Source organism: Phascolarctos cinereus, unplaced genomic scaffold (assembly GCF_003287225.1).
Source record: "Phascolarctos cinereus isolate Bilbo 61053 unplaced genomic scaffold, phaCin_HiC Scaffold_5;HRSCAF=322, whole genome shotgun sequence".
NCBI classification, from domain to species: Eukaryota; Metazoa; Chordata; class Mammalia; order Diprotodontia; family Phascolarctidae; genus Phascolarctos; species Phascolarctos cinereus.
In genome coordinates, this window is record NW_027555958.1 from 363922186 (window position 1) to 363943375 (window position 21190).

At 36.7% G+C, this 21190-nt stretch overlaps 1 protein-coding gene across 1 annotated transcript in view; it reads left to right on the forward strand.

Moving 5' to 3' along the window:
* USH2A (usherin) overlaps positions 1 to 21190 on the forward strand; it is a 962202-nt gene that overhangs the window by 81988 nt on the left and 859024 nt on the right. Inside the window, 5 exon segments of the mRNA XM_020982269.2 lie at positions 3501 to 3564; positions 10169 to 10463; positions 12452 to 12636; positions 14247 to 14468; positions 17696 to 17789. Of these exon segments, the coding sequence (XP_020837928.1) occupies positions 3501 to 3564; positions 10169 to 10463; positions 12452 to 12636; positions 14247 to 14468; positions 17696 to 17789 (860 nt within the window).

A 21190-nucleotide genomic window follows, 5' to 3' on the forward strand; every position in this document is an offset into this window, starting at 1 on the left:
GGGAAATATTTTAATTTGGGTAATAGAGAGTTGTAGGAGTGGTGGTGGGGAGGGTGTGTGGAGTGGATGTGGGAAAAGAAGACTTGTAACCATTGAAGGGAACAGCCTGAAAGTACTCAGAGAAGTAGGAAATGCTCAGCCTCTGCTTACAAACCAGTAGGTAGGGAAGAACCACTATTTCTCTAGGCAGCCCGTTCTAATTTTGGGTAGCTCTAATTTTCCTTACTTTGTCAGAAACTGCCTTTTTTGGAATTTCTACCCATAGTTTTTAATTCAGCCCTCTGAAGTCGGGAAGGATGTTAATTAGTCAGTCAACAGGTAGTAAGCCCTTACTACATGCCAGGAACTGTGGGAGGCTTAATCTTTTTTCTACTTCTACTACGTGGCAGCTTTTGAAAGATAGATTTAATATTCCTTTTAAGTCTTGGCTTCTCCAGGCTAAATTTCCCAAGTTCCCTTGACCAATCCTTACATGTTATAATCATAAGACCTTTCCCAATCCTAGTTGTCATTCTTTAGTTGTACTTCAGCTTATTAACATCCTTCTTAAAATATGGATAGCCATGGAAATAAAGGGATTTTTAAGAAGGAAGGAGGTCTTAATGAAGTTAGATGTTACAAACAGGTTGAAGAGCAAGAGGAGTGAGAAAGGCCACTGTGGGGGGAAGGACTGGGAAATCCTGTTGGCCTTTGAAATAACAATTTTAATAGAATGACTGGGGAAGGATCCATATTCCAAAGAAAAAGGAACAGCACAAGGCAATTGGGAAGAACACTGGATTTGGATTGGAGGATATCAGTTTGAACCCTGGTTCTGCCACTTATTACTTGTCAAATCAATCAACCTCCCTGAACCTCAATTTCCTCATTTGTAAAATGAAATATTTGGACTAGATAACCTCTAAAGTTCTCTGCAGCTTTCAATCTATGATCCTATAATCAGTAAATAGGAAGTAGAGGGCAAAATTATGGGCTACTCTGAGAAACCTTATAGGTAAAAGGAAGGAAAGAGCTAGGGTAGAAACAGCTACATATGTATATGTCTAGAGGACTATCCAGTACCTTGATCTGGTAGCAGGGTTGAGAAAATTTTTTTTTAAATAAGGAAATTTAAATATGTTTGTAGAGAGATGAGGTCATAGAGGGAGAGATTGAAGACAACAAAGAAAACAGCTGACAAAGAAAACACTTGTGAGAAGTTGGTAAGAGAATAGAATCAAGGTCACATATAGAGAGCTCAATGTGCATGACTTAATCCTCAAACACATCTCTCCCTTTTCTTCTCCAGTTTAATCTGTTTCACTTCCTCCATGAAGCCTCCATTGGCAGCTCCCTCCTCTCATTTCTGATACAGTTTAGAGGACACTTGATTATTTTCTATTATTTTAATTATTCTATGAATATAAATCTTGCCTCCATCAACTAGATTGTGTCTGTTGAGAAGAGGGACATTTCTCCCCTCTGTTACCTTGATTGTGTGAGAATCGCTTGGGCTGAATTTAGTTTGTTCCATTATTCAGAAGTATTGAGAAATGACTGAAAAAAATGGTGCTCATAAAATTCAAACTAGTGGTATGGAAATCTTATTGCATTATGATTTATTTTGGGTCAGGGTAATTCTTTTTAGGTGCTATTAGAACACAGCTGATGTAGATAGATACAGACCTGTCCCCATAATTCTAAGGACTGATGGGTGGTTAGTAAAATGACTTAACAATTGTAGCTTAGTTGTGGGAACAAAATTTTCAATCTTCTCGGAACATGTCTCTTAAAATCTGAATGATTTTGGTCCTGTAATCAAGTAAATGGTCCCAGTTCATTCTTTGTATGGCTTGTGATGCCACTGTATTTGTCTGCTTTCCATGGGATAATGATTCTTCTCCAAATAAATTTTCATTCTGATGAATATCTCAGGTTGTTTAATCAGATTTTCCTCATTGAGCAAAACCCGGTGTAGTACCTGGTTGCAGTGTTGCTTTACTTCCTTCAACTCATTATTTAGTCTGTGGATAGTCAGTGATGACTTCCTGCTGATATGAGTCATGTCTGTTCATTGCTTGGTTCATATCATTTAGGGCCCTCTTTGACATAAGAGCATTTTTCAAGAAAGCATCTCCTAAGAATATTTGTTTCAATGAACACTTGTTGACTCAAATTAAAATTGGTAGCCATTATAAGAGTAAGGTTTATCTTTATGGTCAGGTCGTTAGAGGATTTTTATAGCTCACTTACTAAAATATAATTCTTGGCCATTGAGTAGACATTTCACAACTTATCAAGGACCTTAGAGGAATCTCTCTAGGATGCTTTGTCAAATTTCAAAATGTAGATTCCAACCATATTATAATGTAGTGAAAAGAACACTAGAGTGATAATTGGGAGATCTAGCTTCTAGGTCTGGCTTTGCCATTCACTAGCTGTGTGACCTTGGGCAAATGACTTTGGTTCTCTGGATCATAATTTCCTAGACTGTAAAATGAGGGACTTGGTCTAGATGACCCTGAGGACCTTTCTAGCTCTAATATTCCATGATTGGGATCGTTTCCTAATTTTGTGGGGAATGGAGTCCAGCATTCCCTGTCAGGATAATTTCTGTTTTATGATCAATAAAGGTGAGATCTGGGTGCTAATTTCCATGCTAGAAGTTTTTAAGTGATCGTGGTAATGATTTAAAGTCATGGATCATAGGTGGTGTGCTTTAGCATGGGCCCATGCTTTGAGCATATCGCTATTCTTTTTTGCTTTGCTCCATCTGATATTTTGGCTATTCAAAACATCAGCAATCAGATTGTTATAATCCAAGTTTCCTTTGCTTTCACTAGTAATAATAACTTCCATTTAAATAGGTTTTGTAGTTTGAACAATGGCCTTGGGAAAGTAAGGAGTGCAATTATTAGTGTCTCCATTTTGGAGATAAGGAAACTGAGGGTAAAAAAAATGTAACTTTGACTGAATCACACAGCTTTTAAGTGGCTGAGGCAGGATCTTTTATTAAAAGGACTTGTTCTGTGAAGTTTGGATTCAGTCAAACGGCCACACTTGATTACCTAGAGCCACACGTGGCCTTAAGGCCACAGGTTCCCCATTCTTGAGTTAGAGGGATCCTGACTGTTAATTATTATCTATATGACCTTGGGTAAGTCATTTCCTCATCCCTTCATATGTCAAATGAAGGGTTTGCACTAGATAATATCTAAGGTTCCTTCTAGATCTAAATCCAATGACTGTCACATATCAGTGAATATCTTTGCAAGGAGCCTTCTAAACTTTATTATTTACAGAGAAGCTCATTAATGTCCTTGCAAAGAAGTCCTAAATATGACTATTCAATGATAGGTATTAGAATATTTTGGTTTGTAAGAATCTGATGAAGACACAGTGAGAGGGTAAGTGTATTATGCATATGTCTCATTACTATCTCTCTAAAGATCAATTTGATTCCCCCCACACCACTTTGCTATGTTAGAATAGAATAATCTGTAATATATGTATTTCTGCAGGTTCAGAGCAATTTATTGGAAGAATGCAAGATTTTCGATTATACCAAGTGTCTCTTCCAAACAGGTAAACAGGTACAGTCTTGTAAAGCTCCAGAAGGGTGTGAATAAATGCTGAATTCACTTAAATAAGAATAAAGTGAAAATTATAGCATTTTTTGTCTTTACAGTATCTTGCAAACATCACATAATTAATGTTTGCCTTGTTTGCTCTGGACCCTAGTTTGTGGCTGTTCCCCCACTTTACTCTGCTGGGTAATGCTTTAAAATATGCAATTGATCAAATACTTGACAAAGGACTTTCTCTAGGAAAACTCAAGTTAGAAACAAGCTGTATTACACTATTTGGCATAGCCTATTGAAATATTCTTTGAATAGTCTATGGGAAATAACTCCTAATGCTTTTTTATGAAGTTGTCAGATTTCCCTTTTAGAGCCATTTCATTGAGTACATTGTTCTCCATATTAGAAATGTGAAATTATGAGAATATTTAAGACATTTGGATTTGTGAGGAAAGACTAAAGGCTTATTTTACTTGGAGAAAAGAAGGTTGAACTACATGAAGGTTATTATATAATTGAATACTCCCTACCCCCTTCCACAGTAGACTACAGGTTCCTTGAGGACTGAGCACTTTGTCCTTGCATACTTGACCTGGGCATCTAGATGGTACCATGGATAGAAGGCTGGGCCTGGAGTCAGAAAGACCAGAGTTTAAATTCTGCCTTAGACACTTAACTAGTTCTGTAACCCAGTGCCAGTCACTTAACCAAGTCTCTTACCTGTCACCTCAGTTTCCTTAATTGTGAAATGGTAATAGTATCCAAAAACCACTACCTCTTAGGGTTGTTGTGAGTATCAAATGAAATAATATTTGTAAAGCATTTAGTATGGTGCCTGTCACATAGTAGCTGCTTGATAAATGCTTATTTCTTTTCCTTCCTAGTGAACTAGAACAATAAGTATTAGTCACTAGGACTGTTGTCTAGTGTAAAATACTTTAAACAGTGTCTATCACATAAGAGGTGCTTAATAAATGCTTATTTTGTCTCTTCCCCCTCAGCATCTAGCACAGTTGTATACAAAATAGGTGTCAGTTAAACTGAATTAAATTGATTCTATTATTTTTACTAAGTAAATAATAAGAAATTTAGGCTAACCATAAGAACAATTTCCTGAGGTTGAATCAACAAGATATTCCTTAAAGATGATGTAAAAAATGGGATAGATTTTCTTCAACCTGAGTATAGTTGAGCACCTTCAAGGATATTCTGGTTGCCCTTAAGGTTTCTTCTTGTCTTATGTTTCTGTGATAAAGTGATATATGTTTGAGTATATCCTATTAATTCTCTTATCTAGAAAACAAGATGAAATCAATTCGTATTGCTCCAATGTTGTTGTCATTCAGCCATTTTTTTTTTTAGTTATGCCCAACTCTTCATGATCCCATTTGGGCTTTTCTTGGCAAAGGTACTGGAGTAGTTTGCCATTTGCTTGTCCAGATCTTTTACAGATAAGGAACTGAGGCGAACAAAGTTAAGTGACTTGCCTACATGGCTAGTAATTGTCTGAGGCCAGATTTGAACTCACAAAGATGAGTCTTCCTGACTCCAGGCCTAGCACTCTATCCACTGTGTCACCTAGCTGCCCATTGCTTCAGTAGGGATCTGGATTGTCAAATTAAACTATTGAAGATTCCTACTTCATGTGCAAATTATCTGTGTTGGAGATAACCTTTCCCAGTTAGAGAATCACCTGAAGAAGAAGATTATCATTCCATTCCATCAGATTGCATTCCCTCTTATGTTGACTTAGCCAGCTTTTACTGAATACCTGTTCTGTGATAGACACTGTTAAGTGTTGGGGATATGGAAAGTCCTTCCCTCAAGAAACTTAGAGTCTGCCAGAGTCTGCTACTGTAGACTGGCTGGTTAAGCAAAAGCCTTTCATTACTGAATGTAATCAAAGGCTGCCTAAATGTAGTATGACACCAGAACATTTCAAAGGGAAGATCTCCCCCCCCCCCTTTAACTTTATTGTAGGCTACCTTTGCCTGAATTTCTAAATATATTCTGTAGTTCTCCTTTTGGTATGTATGATCCAGATGAGGTTCTATTCTTGAGAGAAAGTGAACCATGTGATCTATTTTGATTCCCGTTGGTGTTGAGCAAACCTATTAATGTAATTTAAAGGAAATGATGTGATTTATTAAAATAGATCACCAAATGGAAAAACTACTGCCACATCCAGTTTTTTTCCTTGTGGGACATATTGGAGAATGCATCTGTCCCCTTTTTCTTTTCTTCATAATATCTGGTTAATACAGTTAATCAATGTGAGAAAATTGGAAATCACATTGGGTTGAGGACTCTATTTCCATATGATCCTTAATTCTTATTTAGGACAGGTATGTGAGCTCTTGATAAAAAAAAAAAGAATTTACTTGCTTGGTATTTTTCCCTCTTTCGCTCCTGGCAGTACATATGGGATATAGGGCCAGGAGAGCAACTCAGGGTGCCAAGATCTGCAGTGATGAATCACAGGCAGAGACATTGGCATGTGGCCCTGGCCCCAGCTCCTTTCAGACACATGTGAAAAGTCATTCAGAAATAAGTGTGGATGGAAGGTCACTTATTTGTTACTTCTCATGAATGACCCAGCAACCCTATCTGTACCTGATATAGAAATTCTCCATCAAGTATTTTTTTTTAGTATTGCTGGTATTATAAATAAACTATATCAATGGAATGAATGAACTCTTACTAAATTAATATTGTCACAACAATTACTCTAAATGAGTAGAAATAGTCGCAGTATGCTGACGTTTAATTATAGCCACTTATGATCAGATTAATACCTATGACTGGTGTCTGCTGCAAAAGGTCTGGAGGTGGACCACTTTGCGTTTTTTCAGGGTTTTTTATTTTTCCCTGTGAATTCATTCCCTTGTCGGGAATGTGTTTGAAAGGTAATATTGTACAGTGAAAAGAGCAATGAGGTCAATCAGAGACTTGGGTTTGAGTTCTGGCTCTATCAATGAGTAACTGTGTCACCTTGATCAAAAGGCCTCATTTCTCTGAGCCTTAGTTGAGGAGATGGTCCTCATTAGCTTGAAAAGATAGTGTCCAGACAACTGACAGCTGCAGCATCCCCTGTAATTAGAAGCTGTGCTGCTTTAGGGGGGTAGTGAGATATGGCCAGCATGCCTTCCTGTCATAAATGCTGGCATTAGGTGGGTGATGGGAGACCTAAATGGACATTCTATTCTTCTTGAATCTAGTTAATTCCCAAGATCCAACTCTTCTGCCCCCACCCTAGTTTACGCTCCTACTAGCAATTTGGCTTTATTCTACTTGCATCTGCTCTGATTTTAACCTCTGGCTGTGGTGTGTACTTATTCTGGTTCAGATCCACATAGGCCTTTAATGGGACAGGGCAACATCTTAAATTATTGACTAATAATATTTCCACACAATTACGGTTGGTTTTTGAGGGATCATGGAAGAAAAGAATCTAGGAGACCATAAATTATAAAAATCTGTCTTAATTTTTTTAAAAAGAGAAGGTAGTTAATAATAGCTAGCACTTACACTTGAAAGTTTAAAGAGTTTTAACACATATTCTCTCAGTTGGTCCCTGCAACAAGCCTGGGAGCTAGGTGCTATTATTACCCCCATTTTACAAATGAGGAAACTGAGGCAAATGAGAATGTGACTTGTTCAGAGACACATGACTAGGAAGTGTCTGAGGTCAACTTTGAACTTGGGTGTTGCTCACTACAGGTCCAGATCTCTATCCACTGTACCACCTGACCATGACTAGCTTCATAGTGATTACATAAAAAATTTTAGAATGGATTTTTAAGTGGATCACTTCTGGACTGTTAGAAAGGAAAGGAATAATCACTGGGTTCCAGCAAAGAGTAAACAGTCAACAATCAGCAAGCATTCACTAAGCACTTTCTATATGCTAGGCACTGTACTAAATACCTGGAATGCAACTACAAAGAGAAAAATAGATCCTGCCCTCAAGGTGCTTACATTCTAATGGAGGAAGATAGAACATAAATGGAAACTGAAAGAGTTGGGTGTGGGTATAAGGAAAGTGAGAATTGATGAAGATACCTGACTTGGGGTGTGGGATGGTGCTTGGTAGGGAGTCTGGAGTACATCGTGGAGAAGAATGAGACCAGGCTAGCCTGTACACCCTCCTTACATGGAGGTTCTGGGAGGAACCATTCAATGAGAAGAGTCTGAAGGGGTGGAGGACTCTTCTTCCAGGGCATCATTTCCAAGGCTGGAGTTAGGCTATCTGATGAAGAGCTGAAATGGTAACCAAAATCCAGAGTGTAGCCTGGGGGGGCATCAGGACAGACTAGTATCCTAATTTCTTTTTTGAAAGTCCTACTAAATTGGTTCATCAGAGTGACATAGATGCAAAATCTGTCTGAATTTCATCAAGTATTTGACAAAGCATCTCATGATATTCTTTTGCACAAGATGGAGTATAGCCAGAAGAGGTATACAGATTGGGAATTGGTCCTGGGTGGTATTCTTCAGGGCTCTATACTAGCTTTGTTTCTGCTCAACATTTTTATTAAAGACTTGAATGAAAACATTTAATGTTCAATGTGTAGGATTCATGAGAGATCTTGTTCAACATTCAAAATTCCTTTGTCTAGTTATTCTGGATGAATACTTACTACACAAACTAAACCATGGAAATAGACGGATTTAGCATTGCCAGTTGAAAGATATTTCTTTCTGAAATTTTAACAATGCAAGTTTTTTTCTTTAGAATAAATAATAGAATCACCAAATGGTGAGGGCTTTCAGAGGTCATCTACTGTCACCCAATCTGAGCACGAATGCCATTTACAACATCCCCACAAGTGATTAATCAGATTCTACTTAAAGACCTTTAGTGACAGGTAACTCAGTTAGAGGGGAAAGTAGGCAGTGCAGTGGACAGACAACTGGGCCTAGAGTCAGGAAAACTTAGTTCATAACTGGACTCACACTCTAGCTGTGTGACTGGCAAGTCAATTATCCTCTGTCTGCCTCAGTTTCCTTGACTGTAAAATAGTGGTCAAAATAACACCTACCTCCCCAGGTTATTGTGAGGATCAAATGAGACATTTGTAAAACATTTAGCACAGTGCCTGGCATGTAATAAGTCCTTAATAATTGCTTGTTTCCATTCATTCCTGCTGGCCCACTATAGTAAATATTTGTCATGAGGACAATTATCTAGCTATATCTCCCCCATCTTGTACTTTTGCAACTGATTGAACTTTTTGAACCCAAGTTTAAGCACATTTATTTTATTTATTATTATTATGTATTGAATTTTGTCTTAGATTCAGCTCTTCATACTGTCCTGTTGTGATTTAGCCAGCTACTTGGTGCAGTGGATAAAGCTGACTTGGAGTAATAAAGATTAGAGTTCAAGTCTTGCCTCAGACACATACTAGTTATGTGACCCTATGCAAGTCATTTACACTTACTCAGTCTCAGTTTCCTCATCTAGAAAATGGGCTAATAATAGCATCTAGCTCACAGAATTATTGTGAGGCTCAAATAAGATAATATATGTGAAATGCTTCACAAACCTTGAAGCACTATATAAAGGGTTAGCACTGGATCAGCAACATTTTAGAATGGAAAGGGAACTCGATGGCAATCTAATTCAGCCAGTTTTTCCCCCAAACGTACATTACAGCATGCCCAAGAAGTGGTAATACAACTTCCCTTTTAAAGACTTCCAAGAGGAAAGAATTTTGCATGCCAACAAGCCTATAACTTGCTTCTTTGGAACTTCCATTGCTCCCAGGTCTGCCCTCTGACACAGAGCAGGTTAAATCATTCCTTTTCCACATTGCATCCCTGCAAATACTTGACTGTCACTATTATGTCATTCCCAGGTATTCTCTTTTCCTGCTTGAACAGTCCCACTTCCTTAAGCAGATCCTTATTTGACATGGTCTCAAAACTCTTCACCATTGTGGTTACTCTCCTCTGTACCATCTCCAATTTGTCAGTTTCCTTCATAAGAACCGAACACAATTAAATATTCCTGATGAGAATTGATAAAAGCAGAATAGTGATACCATCATCTCCTTTTTCATGGAAGCTGTGCCTCTTTCATAGTCCCATTAAGCACAGGCTGGTGATCCCCAAAGATTAGCTTATTTCTTTCATTTGTACATTTTATCATCATGCCCATTTCTGCCTTCATAAAATTTGTAAGTATCAGAGTAAAGATTTGAACCCAAATTTCTCTTGATTGCAGATTCTCATGTCCTTTCTATTATGACATGTTGCCTCATTGATAAAAATTGCTGCCAATGTTGAATGGAACAGAATCAAATATAATGTTTCTGGAAATGCCACTGGTAACCTCCCTGCAGGTTGCCATTAATTAGTTAATTGCCATTTTTTTGTCACCACTTAACTGATTCTGAATACTATATTGTCATACTGCCTTCATTCTCCAGAGCTATTTTTGATTTCTTTTTATATGTGACAAATTATTGAAGTTAAATTGATACTTAACAATGCCAGTATTATAGGAAAAGTAACCTATTTTATACCTGCTTTTTGAAGTTTTATTCTTTGTTGAACTGTTCTGTCATGTCCTTGACTGACTGTCTTTCTTGTGGTCTCCGTAGAGACATTATGGAAGTTTTCTCTGGAGAATTACTCTATTTGCACACGCAGACAGAGTGCCGTTGTCCTGTCAGCCACCCGAGAGTCCATCCTTTGGTGCAGCGATACTGCCTCCCTAATGATGCAGATGACACAACCAATGATAGAGTTTTGAGGCTGAATCCTGAGGCTCATCCTCTCTCTTATATCAATGATAATGATATTGGGACTTCGTGGATTTCTCATGTATTTAAAAACACAACTGAGCTTGAAGATGGAGTGGCAATTACAATAGATTTGGAAAATGGACAGTACCAGGTAATTAGATGAACTTTTTTGCTTGTATCAATAGCACCTGGAAATTGAATTAGGCAAATGAGCATTTGATTCATTAAAAAAAGTATAGGAAAAAAACTTGTGAATTAAAAGGTTCTGTAGGGATATAATGACTTCATTTTTAGAAATGTTTTATATTCAAAACCTATATTATAAAAAGAACACTTGATATTTATAGAAAGCTTTAGGCTCATGTAGCACCCTGTCTTCATTACACTCAAGGTCAGATACTTGTATAGGTCATCATGTATTCAGAATTAGGACTTGAGACTATACCACTAACACACAATGTCAGACCAGACCAAATGACATGAATTCAAAGGCAAGAAAGCAGTATGTTACAATAGAATAACAAAATAAATAACAATGAATCGTAGCAAGTAATTAGTAACAAACTCCCCACTAATAAAAGATTGCCCTTTCTCATGCCCTCCAAGGAGTGCTAGTTGACTTCTGATTTAATTCTTCCGCATCTTCTGCATAATAAATGGGGATTCATGGAGATCAGATGCATGCTTCTGGTAGCTAAGAGTCCAAAGCTATCCTCTTTGCCACACTGCAAGTATCATTGGCGTGGCAATTAGGGGGCTCAGTAGATAGAGCACTGCACCTCAAGTCAGGAAGGACTGAGTTCAAATCCTGTCTCAGGCACTTACTAGCTATGTGGTCCAGGGCAGTTCACCGAACTGCTGCATGCTTCAGTTTCCTCATTTGTAAAATCCAGATTCTTAAAATCTCCCAGAGTTGTAAGATAAAATGAAATATTTATAAAGGGCTTTGCAAACCTGGAGTGCTGTATAAATGCTAACTATCATTGTTATTATTAAGTTAAAGAGTACTGACTTACTGGGACCTGAAGAAAAACTGAAAACTCTTGCAACACCTCTCATAGTCTTAATTACATATTTCAGATAGAACACCAGAGTCTGGTTGTCATGGATAGGTTGATGACAGTTGCTTTTGCAGTGTGGATTTCCTTTTATTCTATCTCTTATATCCGCTCATCCTATTCACATCCCAGTCACCCATGATGCTGCCACCCGTAATTCTACTGTTTATATCTCTGTCACCTATGTCAGACTCACATGTGATACACTTGCATTTTTACCCTTGCATAACTTCCTCACTCACCCAGAGTGTGTTTCAGGTAAGGCCATCTCATTTTAGGCTTCTACACAGGCTTCTGAGAATACCTCTCAATGAACAAGGACTGTGAAAAATGGAGACCACGAATACATTCTCTATAATTACAAAACATTTCCATCATATGTAATTCTCATTTGTTTTTAACCTCACTATGTGGTGTGTACAGCAGATTTGATTTGTGTGTAACAAATGAGGAAACTGAGGCTTGAAGAGGACAAAAATGACTCGGCCAAGGTCATTCAGCAAGTCAGTGATAGGTTCAGATCTGATTATTTATGAAATGCTGAGGGGAGTTTGATTTAGGCTGAAGTTCTAGTAGGTGAGATCAGTAAAGTGCTTAATCCAAAAGGCTGATATACTTTCATGGTGTTCGTACTTAGTTTGAACACTGGGTTTGGGATTAAGATACCTGGACTTCAGCTTCTAGCTCATGTTTACTGGATATCTTTTTGGCCCTCAGATTCCTTATTTAGAAAAATAGGGAGCCGGGCTGTGTTAAGGTTCTTTTGATCCCTTTTTAAATATTCTTTGACTGCAAATATGAATTTATCGTGTTGCATTTCTCTTTAGATTATAATAAGGTCCTCTGTCTTTGAAGACCTTAGCACAGTATTAGCTACAAAGCAGGTGCTTAATAAATGCTTATTGACTGACCCAAGATAGGGAACACATGCAACCAATAGACTTATAGCTCTTAAATATTTGATGTCATTAACTAGAAATGAGATATAATGGATGAATATAATGTACTTAGTTGGTTTATACTGATGCATCAGGCTTAGAAGATTTCAGTTATGATATTTAATGTGCTATTTCCTTTACAGGTTTTTTACATTATACTTCAGTTCTTTAGCCCACAGCCAACAGGAATCCGAATTCAAAGGAAAAAGATGGACCACTTAGCCTGGGAGGACTGGCAATATTTTGCTAGAAACTGCAATGATTTTGGAATGAAAAACAATGGCCGTTTGGAAGATCCTGACTCTGTCAATTGCCTTCAGCTTCCTAAGTATGAAAAAAAATAAAAGAAACACATTGATGGTTTATTTTTATTGTATTTTTAAAAATTTCATTGAGGCAGTTAGGTGGTGAAGTGGTTGGAGTGCTGGACCTGGAGTCAGAAAGACCTGAATTCAAATGCAACCTCAGACACTTACTAGCTCTGTGATCCTGGGCCAATCATTTAATCTATTTGTCTCAGTTTCCTCATCTATAAAGTGGGCATATTAATAGAACCTACCTCTCAGGGTTGTTTGAGATGAAATGAGATAATAATTATAAAACACTTAGCATTGTGCACATGTAGTGCATAGTAATCACTACATAAATGTTGTTGTTAATTGGTACTGGTGAACAGATCTTAGCCTAGAACTACAAATGATTTAGGCGAATGTCTCTTGAGCTAATTTGGTCATGTGACACTTTGAGACATGAAGAAATTCATTAATCCTTATCTGGGAAGCCGGGGAATATAGAATATTTCCAGAGTAGAGAAGGATTTGGGCAATTTTAGCACAAAATAAAGGAAATTAAGAACATTTAAAATATAAAATCACTATACATGATATATACGTATATATAATCACTATATACTATGCCTGATAGTGTTGATGTATACATAGTTTCATATTTAGCATTTCAGAGGGTAAACTTGATAGTGAGAAAATGTTATGGACCCTCCACATTATGTGGAACACAAGAATTCCATGAAACATGGCTTGAGAAATGCTAATGTATGTTATAGGAGCCATAGATTTTATTAAGACTCAGTTCATCCCTCCTTTGTAAGGTGAGACCCTAAGCAAGCATTGTCAACAAATTGAGCTTTCCAAGGAGATTTGTGTATCTCCTATCATTAACATGATTTAGCACTTTGCAGCCCCACGTCTGAACATCCAGTCATATTTTTCACACTTTCGATAAGGTTTTTATCATACTTACAAGAAATATATTCCTAGGGTACTAGAAGGGCAATCCCATCACTGGTGTAGGTCACAACTCCTCCACACTTTATTAGCTGGTTTTTATGGGTTGTTGTGGTCAAATTTCTGAGTATGAGCCTAATAGAATATAGTTGTCTGATTCTTAGGTGACAGGTACACAGTCCTTTACAACAGCAATACTTGAAACTTCTTCAGATCAATAGAACCTTCCAGAATTAGGGTGCTCCATTGCCACAGCCTTTAAAGATCTGTGGTTATCTCTGTTATATTGTGAGGCATTGGAATAGAATGTTAAGTCATAACACCTGGATTTTCAGATTAAGTACCAAAGCTAAGACTGAAAGGCCTGATTTAAACATGGAAACTTCCTGTGATCTGACCACAAAATAATGTAGGGGCTCTGAAATATTTGCTAAAATATGATGCTTGATAAACAGGCTTTATGGATGTGGCTGCCAAAACAAAAATAACAATTTCTAATTATTCAAATAATAAAGACAAATAAAGATAAAGTCTTTCTCCTACTTGAATATGAAATATTTGAATATTTGTAGTTTTTAAATGCTAAGGATTTAAGCTTCTTTTGATGTTATATATCCATTTCTTCTAGGTTGCATGCTTTATTTTGTGCAAAGTAGGAGAGGGATTTTCAATATTTTTTGCATTTCTTCGACAGTTTCACCCCGTACTCTCGTGGTAACATCACATTTAGTATCTTGACACCTGAACCAAATCATCGACCTGGATATAATAATTTCTATAAGAACCCTTCTCTCCAAGAGTTTGTAAAAGCCACACAAATAAGGATTCATCTACTTGGTCAGTATTATACAACTGAATCTTCTGTTAACTTCAGGCATAGATACTATGGAGTGGATGAAATTACCATCAGTGGCAGGTAATATTCATTGAAACTATTTGCATTAGCTTGTGATTATGAACTGTAATTTCAATGAAAGTTTGTGTTTAGGCAACATAGAAATAGTTAAGATTGGTAGTACTTAACTCATGGATTCTACCTGGCTGGAGTTTCATTAAACTTAGCCCTAGATATTCATTTTGCTAGAAGCTCTCTGATAATACTGTGATGGTAAACTGCTGTGGCGTGGCTTGAACTCTAGAACTGTCACTCTTTTAAACAGCTAGCCATTAGACAAACATCTAATTTCCTTTCTTATCTTAATAATGTCTTATCTTGTCATATCTAGTTGTCTTGCCTTCACTCATCCACTTCTTTTGTATTCTTCTCCAGGTTAAAACCTTTACATCCTTTTTTTATCTTGAGTTTGTTCCCTTCTGTTATTCCTTTTCTCTTCTCTTTTTTTTTCCTGTTTTTCTTCTTCTTCTTTTCCTCAGGTATTTCTGCTTGAATCATCTTTTTTGCCCTTCACTTAATTTCCTCTCGCACACTTGAACCCCTAGTGACACCAGACACTCTGGTTCTAAGAGCCAAAGTCAAATTTCTTTCTGAAACCTTGAAACTATGTTCCATCACAAGGATATTTTGTGACTTATTTTCAACTCTGACATGATCACTTGTCTATGGAATCAGTTTGGTCCAGTGTCACTAAATTTGGCACCATAAATTCTATTTGGGAATGAGTTACTATATGTTTTATTTTATAGTAGCCAAATCAAATATGGTTGTGTGTGTATATACACACACACACACACACACACACACACGTATATACATACATATATATGTGTGTATATATGTATATATATATGTGTATATATATATGTGTGTGTGTGTGTGTATATTATGTATATGTATATATATATGTGTGTGTGTGTGTGTGTGTGTGTGTGTGTGTGTGTATATATATATATATATATATATATATATATATCGTTTAAAAAGAACCAGTGGAGGGTGTCTGGGTGGCACAGTGGATAGAGCACTGGCACTAGAGGGCCTAAGTTCAAATACTGCCTCAGACACATAGCATTCACTAGCTGTGTGACTCTGGGCAAGTCAACTGCCACACATACCCACACACATGTATACTGCAATTAAAAGTTTATTGTAAAAGTGGAAGCTATTCTTAAGAAAAGTTCCCAATCAGCTAGACATTGCTGGATACTGAGAGCTTCTTCCATTGCACCCAGACAGACTTTGTACACTCAGTGCCAAAAGCCGTGGGTTCTAGTTCTGCCTCCTGAAGGTGTCACTAACTCACTCTGCTACTGAGGGAAATAAAGGACTTCTTTGGCCTTCTTCTTTCACCTTTGTTAAATGAAAGGCTTAGACCACATGTTGTCTAGAAGGTGGCAACGTTAGCCTCCTTTTAGATTTGTTCAGGGGACACAGCGAGGTCAGCAAACTCCCCTTTCTATTTACCTGAGACACTGAGCCTCATAATTTCTCCCCATATGCTCTCAGAGGATAGAGACAAATATTTTCCTGAATTCAGGGCCTGGAAATTTAGATAGTAATAGCAGATCATGTGTGGCAGCCAGGTGGCAGAGTGGACAGAATACCAGGGTTGGAACCAGGAAGACTCATCTTTCTGAGTTCAAATTTGGACTCAGATACTTACTAGTTGTGTGACCTTGAGCAAATCACTTCACCCTGTTTGCCTTAGTTTCCTCATATGTAAAATGAGGTGGAGAAGAAATGGCAAATAGTTTCAGTATCTTTGCCAAGCAAACCCCAAATAGGATCATGAAGAGTCAGACACAACTGAAAATGACCAAATAACAAACAACAGTAGAACATGTGAATGTACAAATTCTCAGTTAATTGAAAGGCAGCAGCAAGAGACCTAAAAAAGGCTATAGCAGAGTGAAAGAGGAATCATTGTAGCAGGAGTCAAGCTATGAATATGAGACTTGGTTCCCTTAGGTGCACACTTCTTTGATACCACAGGTTTTACTCTAGAGGGACAATCTGATGAGCCTTGAAAGATTTATAACTTTCTCAGCATCATTACTCTTTCAAATAAAACATAACAGTTGCAAAAAAAGTTAATGCAGAGGTATGTTTTTTTGTTTACTATGTGTTTTTTCTTTTCTTGGAAAGGAAGAAATAGGCAAAAAAAAAATAACCTTTGGGTGGTTCCTTTGTTATGTATGTTAATGACAGAATATTGTTAAAGGAATAACTTTACCATATAAGTAATATGCAAATTTAACAACAGAATAATCTCCAGAGGTGCATAGGATAAATTGTGTGAACAAATGTTATTGTTGAATTTGATATCTAATATGTATATGCATATATAAATAATATGTGTATACACACATACATGTAAGTGTGGAGACTTCTCATTGTAGTACAATTCAATTGAATTATTTTAACAGAGGTATTCTCACCTGGTTAAGATAGTTACTTTAAGGGTGGTGGTGTGATTTAGTGATTGATTCAATAGAGATGTTCTTACCTGATAAAGGAATTAGGGCTTAAGCATTTTACTAGTTATTTGAGTCAGATGGAATGATTGATTTAACACCCTGATTCACCCCCACCCTACTCTATCCCCTAAGTTTAATATATATATAATGTCTATATCTAGATATATCATCTATAGCCATATGCTCTAGAGAGGAAGAGGAGGGAGATAAGGAGAGAGGGATAAGGAAAAAGAAAGAAGAAGGGGGAAAGGAGGGGCAGGCTGCATGACATTGTAGGTTTATAGAGTCTTGGTTTGGAGTCAGGAATAACTGAGTTAAAATCCAATCTTTGACACTTCCCAGTTGGATAAAATCTAGTCAAGTCACTAAGCCTCCCTTTGCTTCAGACGGCTCCTCAGGATTTAACTATTAAGTGGCAGTCTAAATTAATGGAGGGACTTCTCATAGTGAGACTTCCCTACATGGCCAAAAACAGATACTACGTATATATAGATAGTAAATATAAACATGGTATTTTTGTAATTTTAATAACTTAATAATAGAATAAACTGCCCTCACTTGACCCTGTGTTGTCTATCTTCCCATACAAAGTGAAGTAGAGAATTGGCACATTTACCAAATACTGAGATAATTTGTGAACTGTAATTTGGAGGTTTCTTTTTGTATGGCATTCATTCAATTCAGTATGTGGGTACATGGGCAGAGCTTGAGTCAGATTGAAAGTAGTGTTGATTTTTATTGGCAATCATCTAATGTTTCTATTCACAGATGTAATTGTCATGGTCATGCCAATGATTGTGACATGGCTAGTAAACCTTATCGATGCCTCTGCTCTCAGGAAAGCTACACCGAAGGATGGAATGTGAGTTTTTTCTTTTATGAAAAGAATAATCTCTATGCTTTAGTTCATTTCTAGTAGAAATTCAACACATTTTCCTTTGTATTTGAGTACGAGTGAAAATGATTGGCATATGAATGCCAAAGGTAGAACTTTTTTATTAAAATATTTTAAAATTTCAAAGCCATTTACATTTTTTATTCCCTTGATTTCTTGAACATTTTGTAGAGGGAAAAAATAAGGGTTATCAAGAGAAAAATGAAATATCTATAAATTTGTTTGCTATGTTAAACATTTTATTGTTTTAATGAATTCAAAGCAGGTGCCACTAGAACTAAAATCTGAACAAATTTCTCTTGTTTTCTGCCTTTTTGTCATCATCTTTTTTTTGTTTGTTTTTAAGACTGTTGTTACCTGTGTGTACAAATAAACATGGCCTTATTACAAGCCCTAGACAAAATTAAACAAAGATAGGGCTGGTTCTTGTCCTTAAAATGTTTCTTTGCTAAGAAACCAGAGATTGTAAGTATGCAAAGAGAAGCATAAGGTAAATTTTTCAGGCAAAAGTTGCTTTTTAAAGATCATTTTACTTGTTTTGCTCATTATACCAAATTTAAATGTGATTTTATTGTGTTTATTCAAAAAATTACAAAGACTCAATTGACAATCATGTCATTAACCTGTATCATTCCACAGTGGTAGGTATGGAGTCCTTTCTGAGCGTGTTGTCCTCCTCCTCTTTTTCTTCCTCCTCCTCTTTTTCCTCCTCCTCTTCCTCCTCATCCCAATGTTTACTAAGGCTTTGAATTAAGCACTAAAGCAAGAAAAAAGCCCAGTCCCTGCCCTCAAGGAGCTTGCAATATAGTTGGGAAGATAGGGCACAAATATAACTTAAGTGTAGTTTACTCTTCCCATTGTCCCTTTGCTGCAGTGGAGATGAAAAATAAAATCTGATTTCTTTTCACTGGTCTCAGAAAGGGAGCATGGTTTGGAGGCAAGAGCATTGCACATGTTGTCAGAAAAAAGATCTAAGTTCAAATACTGTCTCTTCTACTTACTACTATTGTAACAACCCCTTTTGGCCTTACTTCCCAAATTTGTAAAATGAGGAGCTTGGGCTAGGCTTTGAATCTTATGATATTAAGAAGAGACCTATTAGGAATAATCAAACGCCAAAAGAGTCTTTATTGTATTGCTATAGTTTTGTTGAAAATGATTCATCTTAGAACATTTATAGGTAGGTCTCTTGTTCAATGCCTAAGTGATATAATGATATGAACATTTGGCACACTGGTTAGAATCCTAGAATTGGAATTTATCTTATGAAGTAATTTGGCTTTTATGTCTCCCTCTCTAAGGAATACTCTAGCAGAACTATCAAGACAGATAGTTGTCTATTCTATTTATACCTAAGTATAGTAGCTACAGGAACGCAGTTTCCACAAAGAGCATTTAAATACATGTACACACATTCATTGATCATAATCTTTTATGGCTCAAGTTCATACTACTGTATGGAACCATTTGAGAATTGTGTAAGATATCATTGGCTAATGGTTGATAATATTTTCCTTAAAAAGTTACCCCATTTCTGTTGTCAGAGATGGTATTGTTTTGCCTGTTACTCTTTTATTCACTTCAGCTAACAACTAGACTTTGTTTTTGTTGTTAAGTCATTTTCCAGTTATATCTGATTCTTTGTGACCTCAAATGGGGTTTTCTTGGCAAAGACACTGGAGCGGTTTGCTGTTTCCTTCTCCAGATCATTTCACAGATGAGGTAACTGTGGTAAGCCAGGTTAAGTGTCTTGCCCAGGGTCACACAGCTAATAAGTTTCTGAGGCCAGATTTGAACTCAGGAAGATGAGTCTTCCTGATTCCAAGCCCAGTGCTCTACCCACTGTGCCACCTAGCTGCCCCTAGACTCTATTGCTTGAAGGCAAATAAAATACAGAGCCTTACTCATATTTCATGACACCTTACCAGTCTTAATACAGATGTAACAGAAGGCTGTCAATATACCATACGGCCCATACTTCTGTTATTAAAGTTCATTGTTGTATTAGCTTTTAAAATAACACTACTATGGTGATGACATATTTCCCTTGTTGCCTTCTCTGACTCCCAGATCACATTCTCTTGTAGTGGTATCTAGTCAGTCATTCCTGTCTCATTTCTGTTTGTGTAGTATATCTTAGTTGATTAAGTTGATCATTTTGAATTTCTCCCTACGGAAGAATGTGCTCCTACTGATGATTTTTTTTTTTTACTAATCTAAGTTTTATTTAAATTCCATTTCTTTTTTCTAACATACTAACAATATTACATAGTAAGGATTTAGTAAATAGCAAATACTTATGGATTTATTAGTAAATACCTGTTGCCTGCTTGATTTGCTTTACCAACTTCTGGTACTCAACTTAGGCTGGTCATTGAGTGACTATAGAGCACTGGTCTAGTGCTCAGACTTTTCAAAATCATGGAAACTCTGAGCTTCAGCTGTTAAAAATTAATTTGTCAATGAATAAGAATATATTTTCTCTCCTTTCCATCTCCCCTCCATACTGCAACTGTGGAAAAAAAGGAAAAACAAAACCTTGAAATAAATATGTATAGTGAAAAAACAAATTGCCACATTGACCATATCCTAAAACATCTCTTATTCTTCATATTTATTCCATTACTTCTTCACCAAAGGTTGGTGCCATCCTTCTATATCCACCTTCTCAAATCCTGGTTAGTCATTGCATTGATCAGAATTTTTAAGTCTCTCAAAGTTCTTCATTTTTACTAAGTTGTTATTGTAGTATAATTTTTTCTCTTGGTTGTCCTTGCTTCACTCTGCATCATGTCATACAGGTCTTCCCTGGTTTCTCTCAAATTGTCCTTTTCATTGCTTTTCATGTCATGGTAGTATATCATTAAATTCTTATGCTATCATTTGTTTAGCTATTGGAGAATGACTTTGAAAAGGCAGGATCAGCTCCACCCCATAATGAAACATTGGAATAGGACCTTAGTAGAAGATACTACTATAACATGTGCCATAAAAGAAATTTAAAAAAGGAAAATAAGTTTAGTCCACTACATAGTTTTATATAAGAAATCATTAAGAAAATGCTGTTTTAATTTGTGAGATCCAATCCAAGAAGCATTTATTGAGTGCCTGCTATCTGCAAAATCCAGTGCTAGGAGATGGGTATATACAGATAAAGTGATAAACAAATCTTGCCTTCAAGGAGCTTTCATCTTCCATGAGGGTGATGGGAATTACAAGGTTTACACAGATAAGTGTAGACCTGATAATTGGAAGAGAGGGAGAGCACTATGACTATAAGGAAATCAAGAAAGGCTTTCTGAAAGAGGTAGCCTGGAAGAAAGTTAGGAATTCTAAGAGGTACCAAGGGCATGCATTTTCAAAATGGG